The sequence below is a fragment of the Belonocnema kinseyi genome, chromosome 6 (genome assembly GCF_010883055.1).
Source record: "Belonocnema kinseyi isolate 2016_QV_RU_SX_M_011 chromosome 6, B_treatae_v1, whole genome shotgun sequence".
NCBI classification, from domain to species: Eukaryota; Metazoa; Arthropoda; class Insecta; order Hymenoptera; family Cynipidae; genus Belonocnema; species Belonocnema kinseyi.
This window is the reverse complement of record NC_046662.1, coordinates 35,310,564-35,333,398: the sequence shown is the minus strand read 5'-3', so window position 1 is coordinate 35,333,398 and position 22,835 is coordinate 35,310,564. Positions and strand designations below refer to the sequence as shown.

Genomic DNA, 22,835 nt, shown 5'->3' with positions numbered 1-22,835 from the left:
AAACTTAGCTTTTATACCGTAATTAGTGATTACTTTCTAAAATAATTCTGTGACTTTATTTTACTGCTAAAAAATTGAATTCAGTATAAAAAAAAATCGTTTAAAAATATTGCGAATTTCCGTTGCATAGGACATTAGAAACATTGAATATTTTAAGAAAACGTTAAATATGGAAAAATAGGTTATTAAATAATGGTTTAATTATACTAATCATTTAAATTTGTGAAAAATGATATAGAATTGTGTTTTACCTATTAGGAGAAAAAGAACGGCTACAATAAATGTAAGAACGTATCCTCTGTAGGGTTCTCCGGACTTCCCGTAACCCTTGCTAAAGAAGATTAATCCAGGGTAAATTCGATCTTTACCCAGAGCCTGTATAAGACGAGGGACGGATAATAAATTCGTTAAGGCTGTAGAGAGGGTTGCTGCGAAACATCCGGCATAAATGAACGGTCCCCAGCCGGACATGAGTTGCATTATCTAAAAATTACAATTTCCACTTTCACCTATTCTGACTGGAAAATTTTATTACATATAGGGGAGAGTGGATGTCTCAAAAAATTCGTACAACTTTTTTATTTATCCAAAATATGTGTAATTTTGAGTTGATAACACAGGCCTGCAAATAATGGGTTCGTGTCAGTTGTTGGAAAGTGTAGGGTAATTTCCAAAGTATTTTTTTACGTAGAATCGTAGGCGTTTTTGGCTACTTTTGAGACACAACATTTTTTGTGATTTCAACAACCCCGAACACCCCCAAATATAAATTTTAAAGAGAAACACCCAGTAGAAAATGTCAGCCTTAAAGTATTTAAAGCAAATGCTCAAGACATAATGGGACATATCTCGAAATTTCAAATTGGCGTAACTTGGTAAAGAATAATGGTAATTGAACTCTGCGACTCTTAAATTAAAGAGAAAGAAAGGTGCTGTATGGTACAACTAAAGAAAAAATCCTAAAAAATGGTGTGTCTTCTGTACATAACCTCAAATGTAGCCAAAAACGTCATTTTTTGGGTAAATAACCTCAAATATCCCTCCACTTTCCAACAACAAAACCATGTTGGCCTGTGTAATTTACGGAATAGAGAAATACAAATATTTTATTTCATTAGGTATTTAAAAATTTTAATTTCATAATTTTTAAATATGAACACTTGTTTTATCCAGATTCATATTAACAAAAATTCGACTTTAGTTTTACTCAAATACTTCCAAATAAGTTCGCAGTTTCGTGTCATTTTTACAGACTATACATTATTTCCCCTTTTACCTATTATCTCATTTCTTACAGAATTCCTGTTAATCCACCGGTTTTAAAACAACTCACCCTTCTTCCCTTTTTCTCTTACATGCGAATTGAATTAATAACTAATGAAAAAATTCAACTATTTTTCTATGAAAGCTAATTCTTTTTGATTGAAAAGTTTAATATATATTTTTAGTTCAGAATTCATCTCTTTTTGATTAAAAACCCTACTATTTATTTGAAAATTTATCTATTTTGTTAAAGACTTTTTTGTTGAAAATTCAACCTTTTTAGTTTGAAAATTCCACTATTTGGTTTATTGTTGAAGTTTATTCCTTTTCATTCGAACATTCGAGCATTTGGTTGCAAATTCATTTTTCTAGGTTAAGCATTAATTTATTTGGTTAAAAATTCAACTATTTTTTGGAAAATGCAACTTTTTAGATTGAAAATTTAACTCTCTTCTAAAAAAATGGTCTTTTTGATTTGGAACTTTATCAAAGAGTGTTATTGTACTGTTGTTTTATTTTTGTTAATAATTCACTATACTACTTAATCTTTGATTCAGAATTTATCTGTTTTGATTAAAAATTTCATTATTTTAAAAAATGAGATTATTTTGATAAAAGGTGATTTCTTTTTGGTCGCAAAGTCATCTTTTTTGTTGTACATTCAATTGTCATCGGAAAAATTCGATGTTTTGGTCTTAAATATGGTAATAATTAAGGAATAGATTCTTTCAAATAAAATTAATGTAAATGCTATACTGATAAAGTCGAGATATATATTGAATTTTCACCAAAGAAGATTAATTTTCTAATCAAAAAGACGAATAATTTTTAACGAAATACATCAATTTTTTCCTACATATTTTCTTGAATTTTCAAAGTTGAAAGGAAAATTTTCTAACCAAAAATGGAATAGTGCCATTTTCAGAAAAAATTTAATTTTAAATAAAAAAAAAGGAATTTTCAACAAAAATATTAAATTTTTAACCAATGAGCTGAATCATAAAAAATATGAATTCTTAAAAAACTAGTACAAGTTTTAAAACCAAGAAGTTGTATGTTCAACCAAAATAGATGGTTTTTTAAACCAAATAGTTAAATTTTTAACAAAATACATTAATACCCAAATTTTTTAATTTTAAAGCGAACAGAATGGGCGAGTTATCTACAAAACGTTTGCAATTTCAACTCAAAAATATTATTTTTAAACAAAAAAGATAATTTTCTACCAAAAAGTTAAATTTAAATAAAAGTTTAATTTTTAACCAAACAGTTAAATTTGAACCGAAAATATGATTTTTTAAGAAAAAAGTTCATTTTTAACTGATTCAATTTTCTACCAAAATGTTAGAACTGTAACCAAACCAAGATTAATTTAGACACTAACATTTGCATTAAAAAAAGGATGAGTTTTCAACTAAGACGATTAATTTTCGACAAAAAAAAAACAATTTTTAACAAACTACATAAATTTTGAACTAGAAAAGATCAAGTTTCAATCAAAAATATCAATTCTCAATCAAAAGTATCAACTTTCAATAAAAATATCAATTTTTAATCAAAAATGGAATAGTTACATCGCTAGTTAAAAATTAATTCTTAACAAACAAAAAGCAACAAAATGTTTCAAGAAAGAGTTACATTTTCGAGAAAAGAGATTACTTTTGAACTAAAATGATGGATCTTAAAGAAAGTGACTTTTAAACCAAAGAGTGCAATCCAAAAAATGAGTTTGTAACCCAGAAGTTTACTTTTGCAAAATTGAAATAGTTATCTTTTCAACTTAAAAGCGGAATATTTAACAAAAAATAACGAATTTAGAAGAAAATAGTTTAACTTTCAACCACGTAGTTGTATGTTCGTCTGAAAACGATGAATTTTTGACCAAACATTTAAATTTTCAACCCAAAATTGGAATTTTCTAACAAGAAGATTAATGTCCTATCAAAAGACACAAATTTTCAACCAAATACTATATTTTTTAACCAAATAAGATGAATTCCGTAAAAATATAAAAGTAGACTTTTGAAACAAAACTATTTGATTTTTCTTGCTGGGTTCTATTAATTTAGTTCGCATTTAAGGGCATGTGATACTTAGAAAATTGTCGATTTTACCAGTTTTAGGATCCGACGGATTTTTTTCTTTAATAATCAATATTTTGTCTTAAAAATTTGGGACACAATAGCAACCATGCTAACGGACGTCCCCACATACTTTTTTTGGTTTAATTCAAAAAAGTTTTAATTTAGCAAAATCTGATTAATATCCATAGCGCTTAGGAATTAGTATCGATTTTACCACTTTTAGGTTCCGACGGCTTTTTTCTAGAATAATCAATATTTTGTCTTAAAAATTTGGGAAATGATAGCGAACATGCTAACGGACGTCCCCACACACTTTATTTTTGTTTTTTTTTTCAAAAATTTTTTTGATATCGCTAACAACGTATGTACATTTGGAGGTTATGTATGTTACAATTCTCCTATGCGTTACTTCCAAACTACACAATATTTTTGGCCGAAAACTTTGGACTTGCAAATAAACATAGGAACTAATCTGCCGGAACTAACCCTTTTTGCAGGCAATCAAAAAAGTTTATTTCATAAATAATTTCCAGATTATCGGAAAGGCAGAGATGAAAAACGACGTAACCTCAAAATAATACATATGCATAAAATTTTTATTTAGCACAATAAATTTTTTTGTTACTATCCCTCAAAAAAGAGTCCGAGGACGTCCATTATCATATTTTATAGCATCTCCGAATTCAGTTTTTAAAAATTTTCATTTTTGTGGAAAAAATCCGGAGAAACTGTAAGTATCACATTCCCTTAAGCGAAAAAAAGGAGAATAAGAACGAGAAAAACCAGAAAAAATCTTTAAAATTGATCATCCGTAAACATACTAAATATTATTTAAGTTCGTGACTTTACTTCCACTGAACTCTCCCTCCCCCACCTCCTATTATCAACCGTAGTTTTTAGCGTGCCCCCCCCCCCCCTCAAATTGGTAACGTAGTTTATGGACGACTCCTCACATGAATGATCAAATCTAATCAATTTTTTTTTAAACTAACGGGGAATTAAAATTAACCTTTGTCTAGTAATACAATTAATAAAATCCTCACCGAATAATCGTAGTATAGACCATAATGTGTGCAGTTGACACCTGCGACGCATTGAACGATAGTATTGTTTACAACTTGGCCACTTGCAACTCTGGCTGCTGCGCCTCCAGCGAAAAGTACAAACGTTACGTAACTAATCATTGAAATCAAAAGAGCCAGAAGAGTACCAACAGGGATGCTGCTCGCTGGATCTTTCAAATCTCCGGAAATATTAGCACCTGCTTGTATACCAGTGACCGATGGAAAAAATATTGCAAATATTGAGAAAAAAGTCTGATTGACGTTCTCAGAAAATCGATAATCCGGGCCCCAATTATTCTTGAAAGTCTCACCTATTGAATTCAGAAGAATAGGGGTTGATTAGTCTTGATTAAATTAATTTACCAAAATATGGCAAAGTAGATTATCTTGAATTAACTAATTATATATAATTATGTTCATCAAATATATTATTTATCAGATCTATGCTCGCGCAGTATATAAAATAAGCAAACATTTCGTCATAAATAAAAAATTGTTTCGTTACGATAATAAAGGCATCCAGGGTGTCTACTGATCCGGATATAGCCGGGAATTAATCGGGAATAAAAATTCAAGCCACGAATTGTAGATGAGTAAGCTGCGTTCTAAATTAAAATTCCTGTTACTGACTTGTAACCCAAATCCGAACCTTGATTTTTGAAGTCATTACCCAGTAATCTAGAATATTTCAGATAATTAGCACGGACACAAACCACTTGAGCTGTGGAATGGTCTCGATGTCGGTAACATATCGGTAACAGGAATTTCGGATTATAACTTAGATCACTCATCTATTGCGAACCAAATATAAAGTTTCGGGAAATGTGATATACTTTTAATTTAATGTGATAACAAGACAAAAATAATTATGAGTTTTTATCATAAGTAAAAAAACTGATGTAAATATCTCGAAACTTATCGGACACATTGTTGTTGAAAACCTGATTGGTAACTGCATGAATATGCCTTTTAGTGGGATCCATTTTCTAAATGAAATTCTCACAATAAATAATTTTATTTCATGATGAAATTTGTTTTTTAATGTTCTTACAGATTGTCGATAAAAGAGAATATTTTAATTCCAAATCATTTTTGTAAGTGGTTAAGGTTTTATTTTAAAAGATTAATTTTAAGTTTTAAAATGTTCAAAATATGTCAAAAAGGATCTGTAATGAATTTTGAAAGGTTTTAAGATTACAATTTTATCAAGAATACAATTTTCTTAAGAAAAGTATCTGGAAGATTTTAAGACCATTTTTTTAAATGGATAGTTAAAATTTGAGTAAGTTTAAGAGCTAATTGAAAGTCGCAAGAAGATTAAAAACTAATTTAAAACATGAAAAGATTTTCACAAAACTAAATCAAAATGTAGCTTTTGAAGATTTTGAACAAAATATTGAGATCTAGTCTATAATTTCTTTGGTATTAACGATTAATTATTGATTAGCTATTGAGGATTTATTACAAAAAATAATGATAAAACAGATTTATTTTAATACTACACTTTTAAAAATAATATTAAATTTAATATACCCATGTGTGTTAAAATTAATATAGGAAGTATATGAAATCGCCATTAAGAGCGCGTATATTAAATTTCATATACATTTATGTTAATCACTTACTAGAAAGATCATATAATTTCATTTTTCACAAATTTAAAATAAGTTTAGCTGTAATTTTAGATTCTAAATAATAAAAAATGATACATTCTTCCTGTTAACCAAAAATAAAATTGGATTACAAGTCGAAAAGTTCAATTAAGCAAATAAATAACAGACTTAACCTACAATTAATTGTATCCACCTTAACTTTTGACCATTTAGAGCAAAATTAGAAACATTTAACCCGTACATTACATTTTCATTATAAATAACAACTGAGTCTTCGAATTCTAGATTATTAATTTCATTGAGAATATTTGACAAGATTTAAAGAAATGAAAGCAGGTTGAGTTTTCACGCACGTTGCTATACTGACCTGTATATTAAATTAAATACACATGTATATTAAATTCACTACACCAATTTATGTTAAATTTCAGTAGCGCTCGTGCATAGTTGCTTCACACACATGTATATTAAACCTCATACAGATTTTTCTAACCGTGTAAGTGTGAATTTTACATTAACTATGTTATAAGCACATGTATTTATAATTAACCTATTGTATAAAATATTCAAAATAGTCATTTTTGTAATTTATTTATATCGAAGAATTATTTATCAATTACAATAATAAAAGTAATTGACGCAAGATATTTTAATGAAAATTAGAAAATGTAATTTTAATTAAATATACGCAGATAATCAAGAGGCCGAAATTCTATCATATTTCTCGTATTATGTGTACAAAATTATTTTGAATAATTAACTGCAGAAGGCCATTATCGTATGCCGACATGTTGCGTTACATTTATTATAATTGTATTTATTTTTACTCTAAACAAAAAATTACAAAATTATTATTTCGTTTAAATATAATAAGATAACACAATACATAAAATGTAAGTAAGAGGTAATTTGCAAGAGGGGATTTGATATTTACAAACTGTGAAAAAAAATTTGATGGGCGAAAATTAGTAGACACCCTGATTATTGCACTGAGAGATTCTGCACATAATAATTATAAATGTATTAATTATTATATTTTGCACTCACTCGAGAATCCAACGAACCCGTGAGCCTGTTGTTCCAGAGTAGAAGGGCCAATCATAGACCCAATGAGAAAGTCCAAAATTGCACCAACGATGATAGCAATGAGAAAATTCTGCGCCTGATAAATGATGGATACTTTAATGATTATTTAATTTCAATAATTGGAAATGAAATTTTACTATAAGAAAAATGGTAGATTTGTATAATCTACCTTCGATTCCCACTCCATGCCAATTGCACAGATTAAGATCATCACTAGAATTGCAACGGTTCCAATCAGCCTGACGTCATTGACACCATTGTCAAAAATTTTGACGCCATTTTCCTTTAGTAATTGGTTCATGGAATCACAAAATCCTATCGTGTTCATGGAGGCTGCGACTGCATTTGCAAAAGCGAACACTATGCCCACCGATGCCCCAAATTCGGGCCCCAAGGATCTTGAAATTATGAAGTAAATACCACCTATCAGAAGCAACAAAAATTCACCATTCATTTTGAGAAATTTTTCCCATTTTACTATCAAAGAAAGATAAATAATCATAGAGTTAAAGATACGAGAATCACAATTAAATAAGGACAAAAAGGAAACTCTGAATCAAATGATAGAAGCATGTGTTCCCCAAGGACTCCACATTGAAAACGTGAAAGCATTAAGAAACAATCTTTTTTTAAGTCTTAAGGAGAAATACAGAATGTACCTTATAAAGTTTTTCATAATCACTTGAATATTCTATATCACATGATAAAAATTTCACTCATAATTATAGCAATTTTATAGAAATTATAGCCATTACTTACAATTTTTTAAGGGGATAAACAATTTTTTCATATCTTCTGACTTTCAGAGCCGAAATCCCAAATGATTGTTATTATTTAAATTTGGAAACAGAATTTTGAATAAATGGTCCTTATTTAGTTGTTATGCAACAATTTTGTTCCTTGTAATATATCTTAAGTGCTCGGTACATCATAAGTCGGAATTAAAGTACGTTAAATTTAGTTTTTAATTCATTCAAATTAGGGTAAAAAAATCGTTATTAATTAGGAACAAACAGTTAAATACTTCCTAAATTGTTCAACCAGACTTTAATTGAAAAATATAACTGAATTGAGAATTAATTAAATGGAAATTCGTCGAATTTTTAACGAAAGAAAAATAAATTGAAAAGAATGTAATAAAATTTATGATATTTAAAAAAATTGAATAGGATTCACACTGAACTTATCGAAATTCTAATTAAGACTATGAATTTTTTAATTAAATTAAAAGATGAATTCATATTAATTATAATTGATTCAATTCAACTCAAGTTTATTTAAGTATAATTACACTGCGTAAAAAACTAAATTCAAAGTAAATTCAAAGTAAATTCAAGAGTATTGCTTGGAATTAATATAAATTCGAGAACTGAAAATAAAATAACAAGAATTCTGGATAATGCAATGAAATTCAAGTAATTCATAGGAATGCATTTATTAAAAATGGTATTATAAACGAAAATATGAAAATTCACAAAAAATTTAAGCGTATCTCATGTAGTGATTTCCAGTATATTCAACGAAATACAATAAAATAAAAAAATTTGACTATTTTCAAGAGGTTTTTAGTAAAGTAAACGGAATTCAGAATTGAAATAGTTGTCGTACCAACAATCAAGTCTCTGGAGAAAAGTTTTCTAAGATTTTAAAAATGGAAATTACATTATCAAGATTTTTTATGAAAGAAAAAAACATTTTTTTATGAAAAAAGTTCAAATTTACATCAAGTAATTCTTTTGACCCTTGTTTTTGTAATTAATTCTTTTCTTACTGTTGCTTCTTACCAATGTTCAAAACGTGGTTTAATTAAAAAAAATCATGGCTTAATTATTTGTTAAAAAAATGTTTTCATTTTTTTAGTGATTTCAGCCATGGAAGAATTTACTTTCAAAATTGTAAACAGTAGAGTTGTGGATGATGTTTTTTCTAGGAAAATAAACCTTCTTTATCTAAATTTAATCTTTTTTCAAAAGTTGGTAAGAAAAGATGGTAAGAAAGAGTCCAAAACATATTTAATTGACTTAATACAATTAAATTAAATACTCCTGAATTGAACTAAACTCAAACTGATTTTAACTCAATTGAGATTAATTGACATTTTATTTAACCGAATTATTTTAAGTTCAAGATAAAAATTGAACCGAATTGAAGAGAATTTAACTGAACCATAAGTGCATTCAAGAGAATCAATCTGAATCTTGTTTGCGGAGTTCTTAAGTTTTCTTTAGTTTTATTTATTTTTTAATTCCTCTTTAAATCCATCTATGTTTCGGGAAAAAAATGTTAACATCTGTGCAAATAGAGAAATAATGTTTTCGTGTACTTTGAAACTTTCTAGTAACCTGAATGCACTAGGAAAAATCACCATGACCCTCCTAGGTATTAAAAATAAAAATGAAGCGAATTTTGATAATTACGATGTTGGCATTTAATGAAATTCTATTCATAAATAGTGATTCAAATTTTTTCTGAGCCTGTGATAATTTCTCTAAATACCAGAAAATATATTTTTTAATTCGCTGTATTTCCTATTTCGATTTCTGGATCTTTAAAATTTGTTATCTAGTGCATTTTTTTCTAACCTTAAAGTTTTCAAGTATCCGAAAAGATTCTTCTATCTTCACAGAAGTTATTTTTTTCCTAAGACAAGGGTAAACTTAGTACGAGTCATCCCTTAGAAAATATTTGATTCAAATTCCTGAAAAATTTCGAAGAGTTTTTTAACATGCACGATGTAAGAAAAAATTGAAACTCATAAAAATGTGGAAAATCTTAAAACAAGAAACTTTTAAACATTTTTCAGGATTCCAAATATAATACTTTTTCGCATTATATCAATCTAGAATTCCAGAATTTTCTTATGTCAAACCTATCCTAGTACAACATAGATAATATTTTAAAGAAATTTGAAATGAAAAATTAATATTGTTCGTTCAAAAATAGGATAGAAGTAAAAAGTTTTAAGTACCGTTTTAATTCCGAACAGTGATATATCGTATATGGTTTATCCAGATGGACACGTTTTGTACAAGCATTATCTTTAAATTTCCAACAATGCATGCCTGATAATTTTAATTACATAACAGAATGCACCTCTTGAGTCATTCCATCAATGTCAATGTTTACAGATAAAGATACTCTTGATTTCGGGAATAAAAAATTACTGGGAAGATTTAGAAAACGTGTCCAAAAAAATGTAAATGCTGATTAATTTTGCAGGGCTACTACAGGTCAGGGAATTTCAGAAAGTCAATGTATGTCAGGAAAAACCAGACAGAAACAGATAAAATTATTCAAAAAGTTGAAGTTTTAGTTAAAGTTGAAGAAAAAGTTTTAGGTTGAGAATTCAATTGTTTTGTTGAATATTCATCTTTTCGGTGTAAAATTTTTTTATTTTGGTAGAAATTGCATATTTTTTGGTTAAAAATCATATATGCTTGGTTGAAAATTAATCTTTTTTGTTTGAGGATTTAACTAATTGGTTGAAAATCCGTCTTTTTGGTTGAAATAAATAGTTTTTGGTTTAAAATAAAAATATTTTTGGGTTGAAATATCACCTATTACTTTCTGCTTTTAGAATGCATATTTTTTGGTTAAAATTTTATCTACTTAGTGCAAAGTGAAACTACTTTGTCAAAAAGTTATGTTTTTCTTTAATGAATCATCATAAATTTAGGAGTTTAGTCTTCTTGGTTGAAAATTCATCCGTCTTTCAACTATTTTTGTTGACAATTCGTCGTTTTTGATAGAAAAGTAATCTCATTAGTTGAAAGATAATTTTTTTTGTATAAAAATTCATTTCTTTGAATGAAATTTGAACTATTTTGTAGAAAATTCGTTTTTTTTTCTTTTGTTAAAAACTTATTTCTATAATCGAAAATGATTTAAGTCTACTATTTTAATTGAAAATGTATCTTTTTTTTTAAATTGGTTTTTTTATAGAAAATTTATCAGTTGGGTTAGAAATTGAACTGTTTGATACAAAATTCATTTTTTGTCTGTTAAATATTAACAACATACTTTTTAAATTATAAATTATTTATGACATTTTAAGTGTAAAAATTATCTTTTCGAGTGGAAAAATGAACTATTTAGTTGAAAATTCATGCATTTTATGTATGTCTTACATAATTTGTAAATGAACGCTTATAAAATTATGTATGACTATTGACTCTAAATTGTTTAAAATAAAAGTCGGAACAAACATTTTTCGCATGTACATTATTGACCCACTAGGTGTATTGTTATTTTAATACCTAAAAGACAAATTTAGTAAGGTCAGAGAAAATAAAAAATTGGTCAGGGAAAAGTTAGGGAAAGTCAAGGAATCTCAAAATTGGGATTTTTTAGCAACCCTGATTTTGTGAATATACAAGCATAAACAGATCTTGACGTGAAATTCCTTATTTACAGTGACACAGCCACTCCTTTAGAAAACGTAACACAATAACACACCTCCCTTTACTTCTCCATTAGTGCTAATTGCACTCAAGCTTAGAGTCGTGATGACGCAAACTACAGCTGATATCGCGATAATGATGATACTTTGATAGATTCCCGCGTGCGCAACAACCCAGGATAATCGCAAAAATAGCATAACACCCCAGATGTTTAGGAGACATGGTATCAGTACTCCTTGAATCCATCCTAATTTTATGCCGTCGTAGGCAACCGGAACAACCCCTGTCTGACCAGCTTCGATGTTTGCATTCTGAAACAGGAAATTTATTATTGAACATGCTCCTTTAATTCCATTTAATTTCTTACATTAATGTTCTCAAAGATACTTTTATGTAATCAGATAATTATTATGGTAGAGGGGACAAGACTAGCCAGTTAACATTCTCTCTTAATGAAGCAGTGAAATTGCCACTGGTTGAATCAGTATTTTGAATCATGAATGGTGAACCAATGATTTTCCGACTTTGACTTGTTTTAACAGTAAGTGACTCAACTAAAACAGCGTGACAGAATATCCCAGTAGAAGTCAATTTTGGTGGTCCGTAACCGGGGGGGGGGGGGCACTGACGTGCGAACGTTTAAAGAGCCGGTTGGCAGCTTCGGTCTGCGCGTTGTGAGCAAATTGTACGTTTGAAGAAATTGGAGTCGGAACGTGACAAAATCCGTTATTTGTGAAAATGAAAAACTGTCTTTTTACAAGCATTTTATGCAGACGAATTTGTTGACGATAAAATGTCTACACAGAAACGGTGCAATTTATGTCCCAGTTCTCTTGAATCTTGACCATACGACATTTTACAAGTCCCTATGGTGTTACAAGGCCACGTGCAAGGAGCATGTAGATAAGATATATGCTGCAAGTGCGCCAATAACTTGTTATAGTATCTAGTTTATTGCATTTAGTAAAAAAAATGAAAGAAATTTCTATTGTTTATTCACGTTATACTCATCAATATTACCTATAAAAAGCATTTTTTGCATTGTAAAATATATTTCTTTTTACGGCATTTATGCTAAATTAATGGAATAAAGTTTTATCGCTGCACTAAAAAATGCTTACGTTCGTAGTTTGTAAAATAAAATTTTTTTTGAGCGAAACGAAAAATGAACTCGGCCATTTTAAAGTACATTCTTTCAGCTTTCAAAACACAATATCAAAACATATATCACAATTTTAATAAAATAATTGTATTTCTTAATAAATTTTCGTTTGATTAAAAAAAAATTGTTTCAATTGACGAATTACAACCCAATATACAGTCGCTCAAAATTACAGGGTTAGGCTCACTCATGTCCGTACGGATTGTAACATTTTTATAGTCTGTATCCTGAGGGTTAAGATACTAAAGTAACTGAAATTTACGAAATTAGGTTGCTGAAAACGAAATTCAGTAACTTTTATAGTAAATTGACTAAATTTTTATCTAAATTCAGAAGCTTTTTTTTAGAATTACAAAAAGTTTCCTAAAATTCCTAAATCGCTCGACTAGCAGACGAAGCGTGGCGGTTCAGTATCAGTAGTAATCGGCGGGTTCGACGGATTTTGTTATGATTTCTTACGGAAGGAAATCGAAAACGATCCTAGCTAACAACAAATTTGGTTTAAAGTCAGATAATTTTATTGGTCAGAGAAAAGTCAGGGATTTAAAGAAGAAAAATTGTGTAAAGGTCAGAGAATATCTAGAACTTTAATCTGTCTAGTAGAATAAATAGAAAAAATTTTTATTTTATTTTGAAATTGTTTTATTTCGTTTATAAAAGATTCTAGGTTTAAAACTTAAAAAATTTAGGATTCTGGTATTTGAATATTAATATGGTCAGGGAAAATGAAAAATTGGTCATTGGGAAATTAGACAAAATGAAAATTGAAGTTTTGCGGTAACCCTGATCAAATATTCTTGTTGTCATTTATTTGCCTTGTATTTATATTTATTTATTGCAGTTGCTTTATCCAAAAGATTACCTATTTAGTTATAAATTTTATTTATTGTTTGAAAATTCAACAATTTTGATGAAACGTCATCCTTTTTGGTTGAAAATTCATTTTTACATTCGCATCATTTATGATTGAGAAAGTATTAGAATTGTCGGAAATTTGACATCATACTTTTTCAACGGATCTCTACGTTTTGAGACCCCCTGAATCCGAAAATCAGGTTTTCACAATGGCGCCTGTCTGTCTATCCGTCCGTCCGTCCGTAAATACGATAACTCTCGAAAAAATGAACAAATCAAATTCATCTTTGGCACACTTTTTTCAGGTCCTAAAAGAAAGGACAAGTTCGCGAACCAGCAATTTTTGATACAAGTTCAAAAAGTGAGCGCATTTTGAAAATTTTTGAGACCACTTTTTTCTGAATTTGAAAATTCTATGTACGGATATTTATAGTATTAAAAAGAACAAATAATTTATCCTCATGACTTTTTTCGATAAAAAGAACATTCTTAGAGTTATAGCGTTTTCAAAATTTTTGTAATCAACCGAAAATCAAAATTTGAAGCCGAAAAACGAACGATATGAAAAAAAGTCAAGAGAAGAAAAACATTTCTTTTTGAAAGCTCTACAAGATTATCATAACCAATTTTTGGATTTTCTTCAAAAATCGAAAATTCAAATTTTGTTTGCACCAAAAATAATGGAAAATAAAAAATTCAATTTTGTGGACAAACTATGTAGGATACGAAAAAAGATGAATCAACAAAAACGGCTATCCCCAAAAAGATCTACAATTTCGTTAAGAATCACTTCTTGATAGGACGCGTACTTTTTGTTTTATTCGTGAAAAATAACGTTGAAAAAAATAAAATAAAATATGTAGAAAAACGGCGAAAGTTACGAGAAAAAAAATCCAAGAAAACCGGTTTACAAATGTCTGTCGGAAATCGAGCGCGCAGCGCGAGTGTCACGATGACAATGTGTACCTCCAAGCCTACAGAGCTTTGACAAAATTAATCTTTGACTATACTTAATTTAGTAGACAATTCAGAATATGAAGACGCATATAAATACTGCCATCTAAAAGAACCTTTTTGATAATGTTTTTTTCAAGCATTCCAAATGTAAAAAATAAATATCCGAGCGCGAGATTCAACCGTCGCGCGGCTTAGGCGCGCTCAAACTTGCGAGCGAAGCAAGCCGCGCGCCAAGCGCGCGATGGCGCAGGCTTTTTGTTTTGAAAATTCCCCTTTTTGAGTTTAAAATTCAACTAATTTCGTAGAAAATTGATTTATTATTTAAAACTCATATTTAATGTTAAAAAATCAAACTAAAGTCTTTTTTGGTTAAAAAAAACTATTTTTGTGATAATTTGTCTTTTTGATTTAAAAATTCATCTACTTTAGCAGAAATTGCATCTTTGTGGGATAAAAATGCAACTTTTCGTATAAAAATTCAACAATTTTTCTCAAAAAAGTTATCTGTTTTTATTCAAAAGTCAACTGTTTCGTTGAATCATCGTCTTTTTGGGCTGAAGATTTAAGTATAATCTTCGCCGAAAATTTACTTCTTTTTTAAAACTTATATTTTGTTCTTAAAAAGTCAAAATAAAATCTTTTTTGGCTAAAAATTCATTTTTTTTAAATTTGTATTTTTTATTTAAAAATTAGTCTGTTTTTAGTAGAAATGTCATCATTCTTGGATAAAAATGCTACTGTTTGCTTGGAAACTAATCTTCTCTGTTTGAGGATTCAAACTTTTGTTATCGAAAATTTCGGTTCAACCGTTTTGTTAAGAAATCATTTTTTTATGCGACATTCATAGTATAGTTGAAAATTTATTTCTTTGTTCTTTATTCTTATATTTCTTTATTCTTTGGTAATATAATGTATAAAAAATAAAATAATATTTTGTATAAATTATTTGAGTGATAAAAGATAGACCTTGATCGCATATATTTGATACAATAAGTGTACGTCCTATTATAACATTATAGATACACAAAAAGTCATTTGCATTAACTTCACTTATATTTTCTTGATATTTATATTCTCCTGAAATTTGTGTTACAGTTTAGGGAAATTTATAGAAACGGTCCTGCATAAAGTTTTAGTGATTAAACCAGTGACGGAATTCCACTGATTGTACCAGTGAAGTCTCACTGATTGTCAGTGACACATGTCGGCCTGTTTTAACCAGTAAAATGTCCAGTGAGATCAGTGAAATTTCACAGGTTCATTTTAAGTGAGTGGACAAACACCTTTCTACAAGCTCATTTTCAATAGATTTTGATGTTTTTTAAAAATAGTCGTGTCGATGCAGAACATTCTCTTTAACCAAACAAAATTGTTCTATTTAACAACAAAATAAACAATATTTTTTTCCTAAGTTTTCACATGTATCTTTTTTTAAGAACTTTAAAGTGACTAAAGAAGAGCGTAAATCAGTTAAAGAAATATCCAGTAATAATCTTCAGAAGGTTAGAGTAAAAAAATGGTTTATAATGTTTTAAAGAAATTAATTAACAAAAGCCATTTTATCTCTCGTGATGCGCAATGATAAATCGTCGGAAACTCTTAGGTTTTATACTAAAGGGGAGAGACAATGATGCCTAATTGCAATTACTTAACAATAGCTGCTGTTTGATAATTATCTAAACAGTTTTTATAAACAAATCCACACCTTTTGTAATGTCACAATTATTAGACTTATTTTTTTCGTGATATAAATTATAAATGTCTTCCTAATGAGTTCTTCTGATCAAATTATTCCAGTGCACAAGAGATGTTGGTGTTTTAAACAATGTTGATAAACAAATTCACGGTTAGACCATTTTTCCACGATAAATATAAATTTTTTGTAGAATGGACGAAAAAACCAAGGTCAGTATATGTGTGTTAATCAAAGGTGTGATGGGTTCTTGGTTATCGGGTTATCGGGTTATTGGATTATCAAATTATCCACTTATTGGATATCGTATCTTGAAGACAACCATAAAATATCCATATACAGTAATGACTCTGTGATAAGACATTACTATCAAAAGTAGTTCAACTGTTCAGGAACATGCAAGATATGTTATGGAATAGATTATTCTCATTGTCGGTTGTCGTCAAGACACGATACCCAATAAATAGATCATTTGATAACCCAATAACCCGATAACCAGAAAACATCGCACCATTGATTAAAACATATATAATGACCTTGGTTTTTTAGATCATTCTGAAAAAAAAATTTATTATGGAAAAATTATCAAAGTGTGAATTTTATTATAAATTTTGTCTAAATAATCAACAGCTCTTCCTAATTATACAAATAGACAAGTAGGAATAATTAAATAGACATCTCTGGTTGATTCCGCAAATAAATTAATATTTATCATGAAAAAATGGTCAAATTGTGAATTTTTTTATAAATAATGTTTAAATCATCAACAAAGTTTGTTAATTAAACAGACATGACAAAAATATTTTATTGGTAAGACTTTTATAGTTTATTTACATAGGTCAAAATGGCACTGGATAGTTAATACTTTTTCATCAATTTGATCAAAAATATAGCTAGGAGTACTGAAAATACATTTTTAGTTGGTTTAGCAAAAAAATTTGGGCCACTGCATGGATTAATGTTGAAAATGTGAAAGTGTTTATTAATATTGTTTAATTAATTAAAAGTTTGTATTTTTTTGTAAAAAATGACAGCAAGGAATCCTTGGCAACTCATTTTTGGTTAATTCTGCAAAAAATTGAGTCTATTCATTATGACATACGAAAACTGTGTATTGTTTTATAAAAATTGTTTTAAAAATATTTTAACAGCCGGTATTCTTAACTAATCGAAATCAGGCATTAATTTCTCTCATATTTTCTATTGAAACTATGTATTTCAAACAACTAATAATTGCAAATAACGAGAAAATGGCTTTTGTTAATGAATTTGTTTAAATTATTGTAAACAAAAATGTCTACTCTCACCCACTCAAAATAATTTCTAGATAGGTAGTTTTAACACTGACTGAAATTTTTCTTTAGTCAGTTTGAGCATCTTAAAAAAAGCTACATCTGAAAAGTTAGGGAAAAAATATTGCAATTTAGTTTTAATTTTTAAACTGTCAAATTTTAAGCAATTCTAATAAAAAATGATTGAAATTAAAAAGTTTTCAATTATAAATTATTCAATTTTGAAAGCCTTCAATTAGAAATAATACAATTTCAATTTCTTTGAATTTCAAGTAATCCAATTTTCGAAATTCTAGTATCAAAAGATTTTATTTTTAACGTTTTTAAATTGTCCTATTTTCGAAATTTCAATCTAAAATCATTCAATTTCGTGATTCTTTAATTTTAAATCAAAATTTCTATTTTTTAACATTTTAAATTAAAAATTGCATAATTTCAACTAATTTCTAATGAAATTGTCCAATTTTCAAAATTTGAGTCCGTAATTTTTCAATTTTGACAGCTTCTGAGAAAAAGTTTTTCAAGTTAACACATTTTTAAATCAAAATAATTCAATTTTAAACGCTTTTGTCTTGAAATAACACGAGTTCAAATTCTTTTCATTATATTCGAATTATTGTCGCTTTTTGAATATATTACCTATCTAAAATTATTTGATCTATTAAAAAATTGGTTAATTAATTAAATTATAATTGTTTATATTCTTAATGTTAGATGATGAAAATCTTATATAATTAGATATAATAAAAGAATAATTAGAGGGAATTGAGGAGGGAGAGACTATTTTAACCTTTTCTACACTTTGTTGTTGTGCTTTTTTTTTTATTTAGTTTGAAGTGGAATATGAAAATCAAACAATTTGTAATTGTAAATCTGTAAAATTGACTTATAAAAATAGTTAACATTACACAATTTAAAATATCAATCTTGTGAAAATTTAAGATGGTTGAATGATTTAGAATTAAAAACTCTTGAATATTGATCCTCAAAATCATTAAACCACTCATAATTAGATCATTTTTATTGATATAAGTTTAAAATTGAACAGCTGTAAATTGTAAATAGTTCAATTAAAGATTTTTCTATTTTAAATTTTACAAATTTCAGACTTTAAATTGGAAATCTTTGAAATTAAAGAATTAAAATTTTTGAAAATTTACGATTAAAAATTATGCAAGTTTCAAGTTTTACAATTAAGAATAGTGAATTTCAATGATTTACATTCTAAATTTCTTTACTTTGAAAGATTTATGACTGAAAGCTTGACTTTCGATCTCCAAAATAATTAAACTCATCATAATTTAGGTTCTTTATTGATACATGTTTTAAATTAAGATTTTCTTAACTGCAAATAGTTGAAGTATTTTCTATTTTAAATATTACAAACCTTAAGACTTTAAATCATAAATTCTTAAGATTAAAGAATTTTTTATTTTGAAAATTTGCAATTCTAAATTATGCGAGTTTCAGGTTTTACAATTTATAATAATTTACATTGAAAATTTCTTTAATTTGATAGATTTAGATCTGAAAACTTGACTTTTGATCTTCAAAATGATCAAAATTCAAGAATTTTTATTCATGTACTTTTAAAATTAAAGAGTTTTCAATTGTAGCAGATCAAAACTGTATAACATTGAATTATAAATAATCAAACTTAAAGAGTTTATAATTTTGACATTCAGAAATTAAAAATTATACAAGTTTCAAGATTTAAGATTGAAGATTCTGTAATTTTGATCCATTATATTTAAAATTTCTTTAATTTTAAAGATTTAGAATTGAAAACTTTATTTTTGATTTATAAAATCGTAGAACTCATAAAAAATTCAAGAATTTTCATTTATTAATCTTTAAAATTCATGACTTTTCAATTTTTATGCTTAAAAAATGTAGAACATTGAATTGTAAACTAAATTTATCTAAAATTTTCAAAATTCAAGAATTTTCATCTGTTACTCTTAAAAATTGCAGAACTTTAAATTATAAACCTTTACAATTGAAGAGTTTTTAATTAAGAAAATTTGTAATTTCTGTAATTTTGATGATTTGCATTCAAAATTTCTTAAAAATAAGAATTGTAAAACTCCAATTAAAAAACCAAGAAGAAGCAATATAGCGCTTTAAAGACAGAATTGAGGGTACTCTGGTTTTCCCATCATATGCGCCGCTAAGCCCCTCTTAACGGGTTTTCCAAGCACTTTTTATCTTCTTATTTATGACTGTGCGACTTAGCCCTATATTTTGGGGTAAAGTCACTCACACTTCAAGGGATGATAAATAGTTCATGTATATTTGTGATTATTCGCACGAAAAAGGGTCAAGAGAAAATTATATATTTGAAGCATCAGTACCTAACTTAAATTTCTTCTAGTTCTTTGTTTCAAGAAACTGAAAAAAGCTGATTAGCCCTGCTTTATGGAAGTTTTCAAAATGTTAAGAAGATTTAAAGAATGTGGAGAAAGGTATAGAAAAACAACATTTATTAGAGCTTCGTGACTTCATAGCTTTTTCAATAAAAATGTCTAAGTTTTTGAAATTAATTTTCGCCTTTGAAAACTATTACTACAAATTTTTAAAATATGATACACTTAATGAGTTTCATAAGATGGCTATTAATTATATCTTTCCCCTGTCTGCATTGTAAATAAAAATAAGTGAACAATTTTTCATGATATCTGAATTGTCTTATCGGAGGTAATTATCCAATCATTAGGAGATAGTGACGTTTTACTTTCTTCTGCATAAAGTGGTAATTTTTTATATAATTATAATTTAAACTACTCGTATTTTTAAAGATACAAAATTGCTTGTAACCTTACAGAAAATCGCAAAAGTTCAAATTTTTCTGTATTTTCTTATGATCATCGCTGTTTTATCAGGTATCAAACTTTTATCATCTTCTTAAATCAAAAGAGTAATGATGATCATTTAAGAAGACTATAAAAATGTAATATAATATATATTAGATTAAAACGATCGTTTCGTTCTCGTTCCATTTGTATTTGTTTCCGTAATTTATTTTTTGTATAGGCTGTTTCTAATCGTCCCGAAATATTGGGACGAGACACTTCGTTTTTAATATCCTAAAATATGCAATATTCTTTTCATTTTATATTACTATATTTTTTTACAATTTTATTTCTGTTTTTAATCCTAAAAAACTAAATCTAAAATTAAAAAAAATCTGTTTCCTTCCGAACATTTAATGTTTGAGACGTCAATAATTATTATGAACTTTTTTTTATTTAGCGTATTATTAAAAATTCCACCAATGAAAAATTAATGACAACCTCGTGTTTTTCGAAAGACATGTGTTGTTATGGAAAAACAAAAGAAAGTTTAATTGATATTTGGTTAAAATTTATCCTGTAAAGTTAATTTTTGTTGCAGCGAATCTTTCATCAAAAATCGATGTAAAGTTTATCTTCTGTTTTTTCTATGTAAATTATTTTTCGTCTTTATTTTGCTTTATTATTCTTTCTTTAAAAAAACTTAATAATAACAGTGAATCTGATAAAATATGTATTATCTTTTTCCAGGTTTCTCGGAACTCGTGTCTCAAGAGCAAATTTAAGGAATATGGAAGCGAGAATATTTAATCGTAAAGGTAAAGATCAAAACTAAAAAGTACAGCCAAATCGTATAAAATAATTGAAAAGGACTTATCGTCGAAAACATAAACCGACCAATCGTAAAGTGCGTTTCCAAATCGTACGTACGTTTATGTGTCTTACAACATTTCTTAAATTTTAAGAAAATAAAAAGTATGTTAAAAGAAATAAAAGACTGGTGAAGTTTCAGCAAAAAAGATATACAATCGAAGGCAATCTCATTTCGAGTTTTTAACTTTATCAGTAAAAGAAAAATTCTGAAAAATGAGCCTGCTGTTCTTAAGGCCATTATTTGACACCTTTTGACCGATGACACTGTTTTTCTATTATTTCGAAATTAATGACACTAAATACTACTATTTTCTCAAATTTACCGGCTAATGTTATTATTTATTTACTTCTTCTTGACCGCCTATTTTACTCTTACTTATGAATTAAAAAATACCAATTTTTAACGGAAAATGGTGCAAACTCAATAAAAAATGTAATAGTTTATATTAAAAAAATATATTTTCATTATAAATAAATAATTAAAATTAACAAAAAAGGATGAATTTCTAATCAAATATTTGAATCCTCAACGAAACAGTTACATTTTTAACCAAACAGTTGAATTTTCAACCTATACTATTAATTTTTAACACTGAACATTAATTTGCAACACAGAAGATCAATCTTCAACAAAGAAGATTAATTTTCAAACAGAAAAATTTATTTTTTAACCAAACAGTTGAAATATCAACTATAAGAAGATTAATTTTCTACTCGAAAAGATACATTTTCAACAAATTACACTGATCTTCAATTAGGCAGTTTAAACTGTTAAATTTTGTAACAAAAAAGATAAATTTTCAATCAGTAATGGAGTAGTTAAATTTTTCTTAATAATAATTAATTTTCAGTTACCAAATTAGTCAAATTGGGCGGAAATTTAATTTAATTCTTAACATAATCTTTAAAAAAATATTTTCTAATTTTGTAAAAAAAAATGCTTTAAAAAATTCTTTGAAAAGAAATCGTTAAACATTTTTTTTGAAGTTGATGCCCTTTTGCTGTGACATAAGTAAAACTTATGTCCTTTTTTTATGAGTGTTGACGCTTAAGTCTTTCTGTGCGAAGGACGGAACTACAAAGTCCTAAAAAACGAATTATCTATAAAAAAACATGATTTTTCTACAAAACGGATGAATGTTTAATAGGGCGGTGTGAAAATGATCAAATTAGTCGAATTGATTAAGCTGAGCGAAAAATTTTTGTGGGTTCGCATCCGAAAAATGTAAAAAAAATTGTTTGAAATCGGTTAATATCTTCTGTTCCCTTTTTTGATTTAAAAGTGCAAATTTTTGATAATTACAAAAAATTTCCCTATATCTTTGAAAATTATGGCAAACTTTTTTTGATGTACAGTTTTTGCTAGTGAAGTTCTATGAACACATTTTTGAAAAAATTGAAAATGTCCAACCTAAATTTTCTCAGCTTCAATGAAAGTAACATAATGTAATTTTTTTCGAAAAAAAAAATTTTAGTGATATTTCCAGCGTTCAACAATGGTTAATTTTACGTCTTTTTGGGCGATTTCTACAAATTTCTCAGACCAAGCTTTCAGACGCAAAAAATGATGGTGCTATTAAGACAAAACAATATTTTCGTAGGAATAAACTGATCGAATCATTTTATATACATACCCCCCCCCCCATAGGAGGTTGTTATGCATGGGGGAAATTTGTCAATGGTAGCCCGTTTTTTCAGCAA

General features: G+C 27.6%; 1 protein-coding gene across 3 annotated transcripts in view; it reads right to left on the bottom strand.

Annotated features, from left to right (window-relative positions):
• Nucleotides 1-22,835, bottom strand: part of LOC117174652 (bumetanide-sensitive sodium-(potassium)-chloride cotransporter) — a 107,877-nt gene that overhangs the window by 21,269 nt on the left and 63,773 nt on the right. For all 3 annotated transcript variants that reach the window (XM_033363935.1, XM_033363933.1, XM_033363934.1), the window contains exons 4-8: nt 11,566-11,821; nt 7,280-7,533; nt 7,072-7,186; nt 4,391-4,722; nt 252-483 (exon numbers count right to left, since the gene is read on the bottom strand). In XM_033363935.1, coding sequence (XP_033219826.1) covers nt 252-483; nt 4,391-4,722; nt 7,072-7,186; nt 7,280-7,533; nt 11,566-11,821 — 1,189 coding nt within the window. The remainder of the gene's footprint in view (nt 1-251; nt 484-4,390; nt 4,723-7,071; nt 7,187-7,279; nt 7,534-11,565; nt 11,822-22,835) is intronic.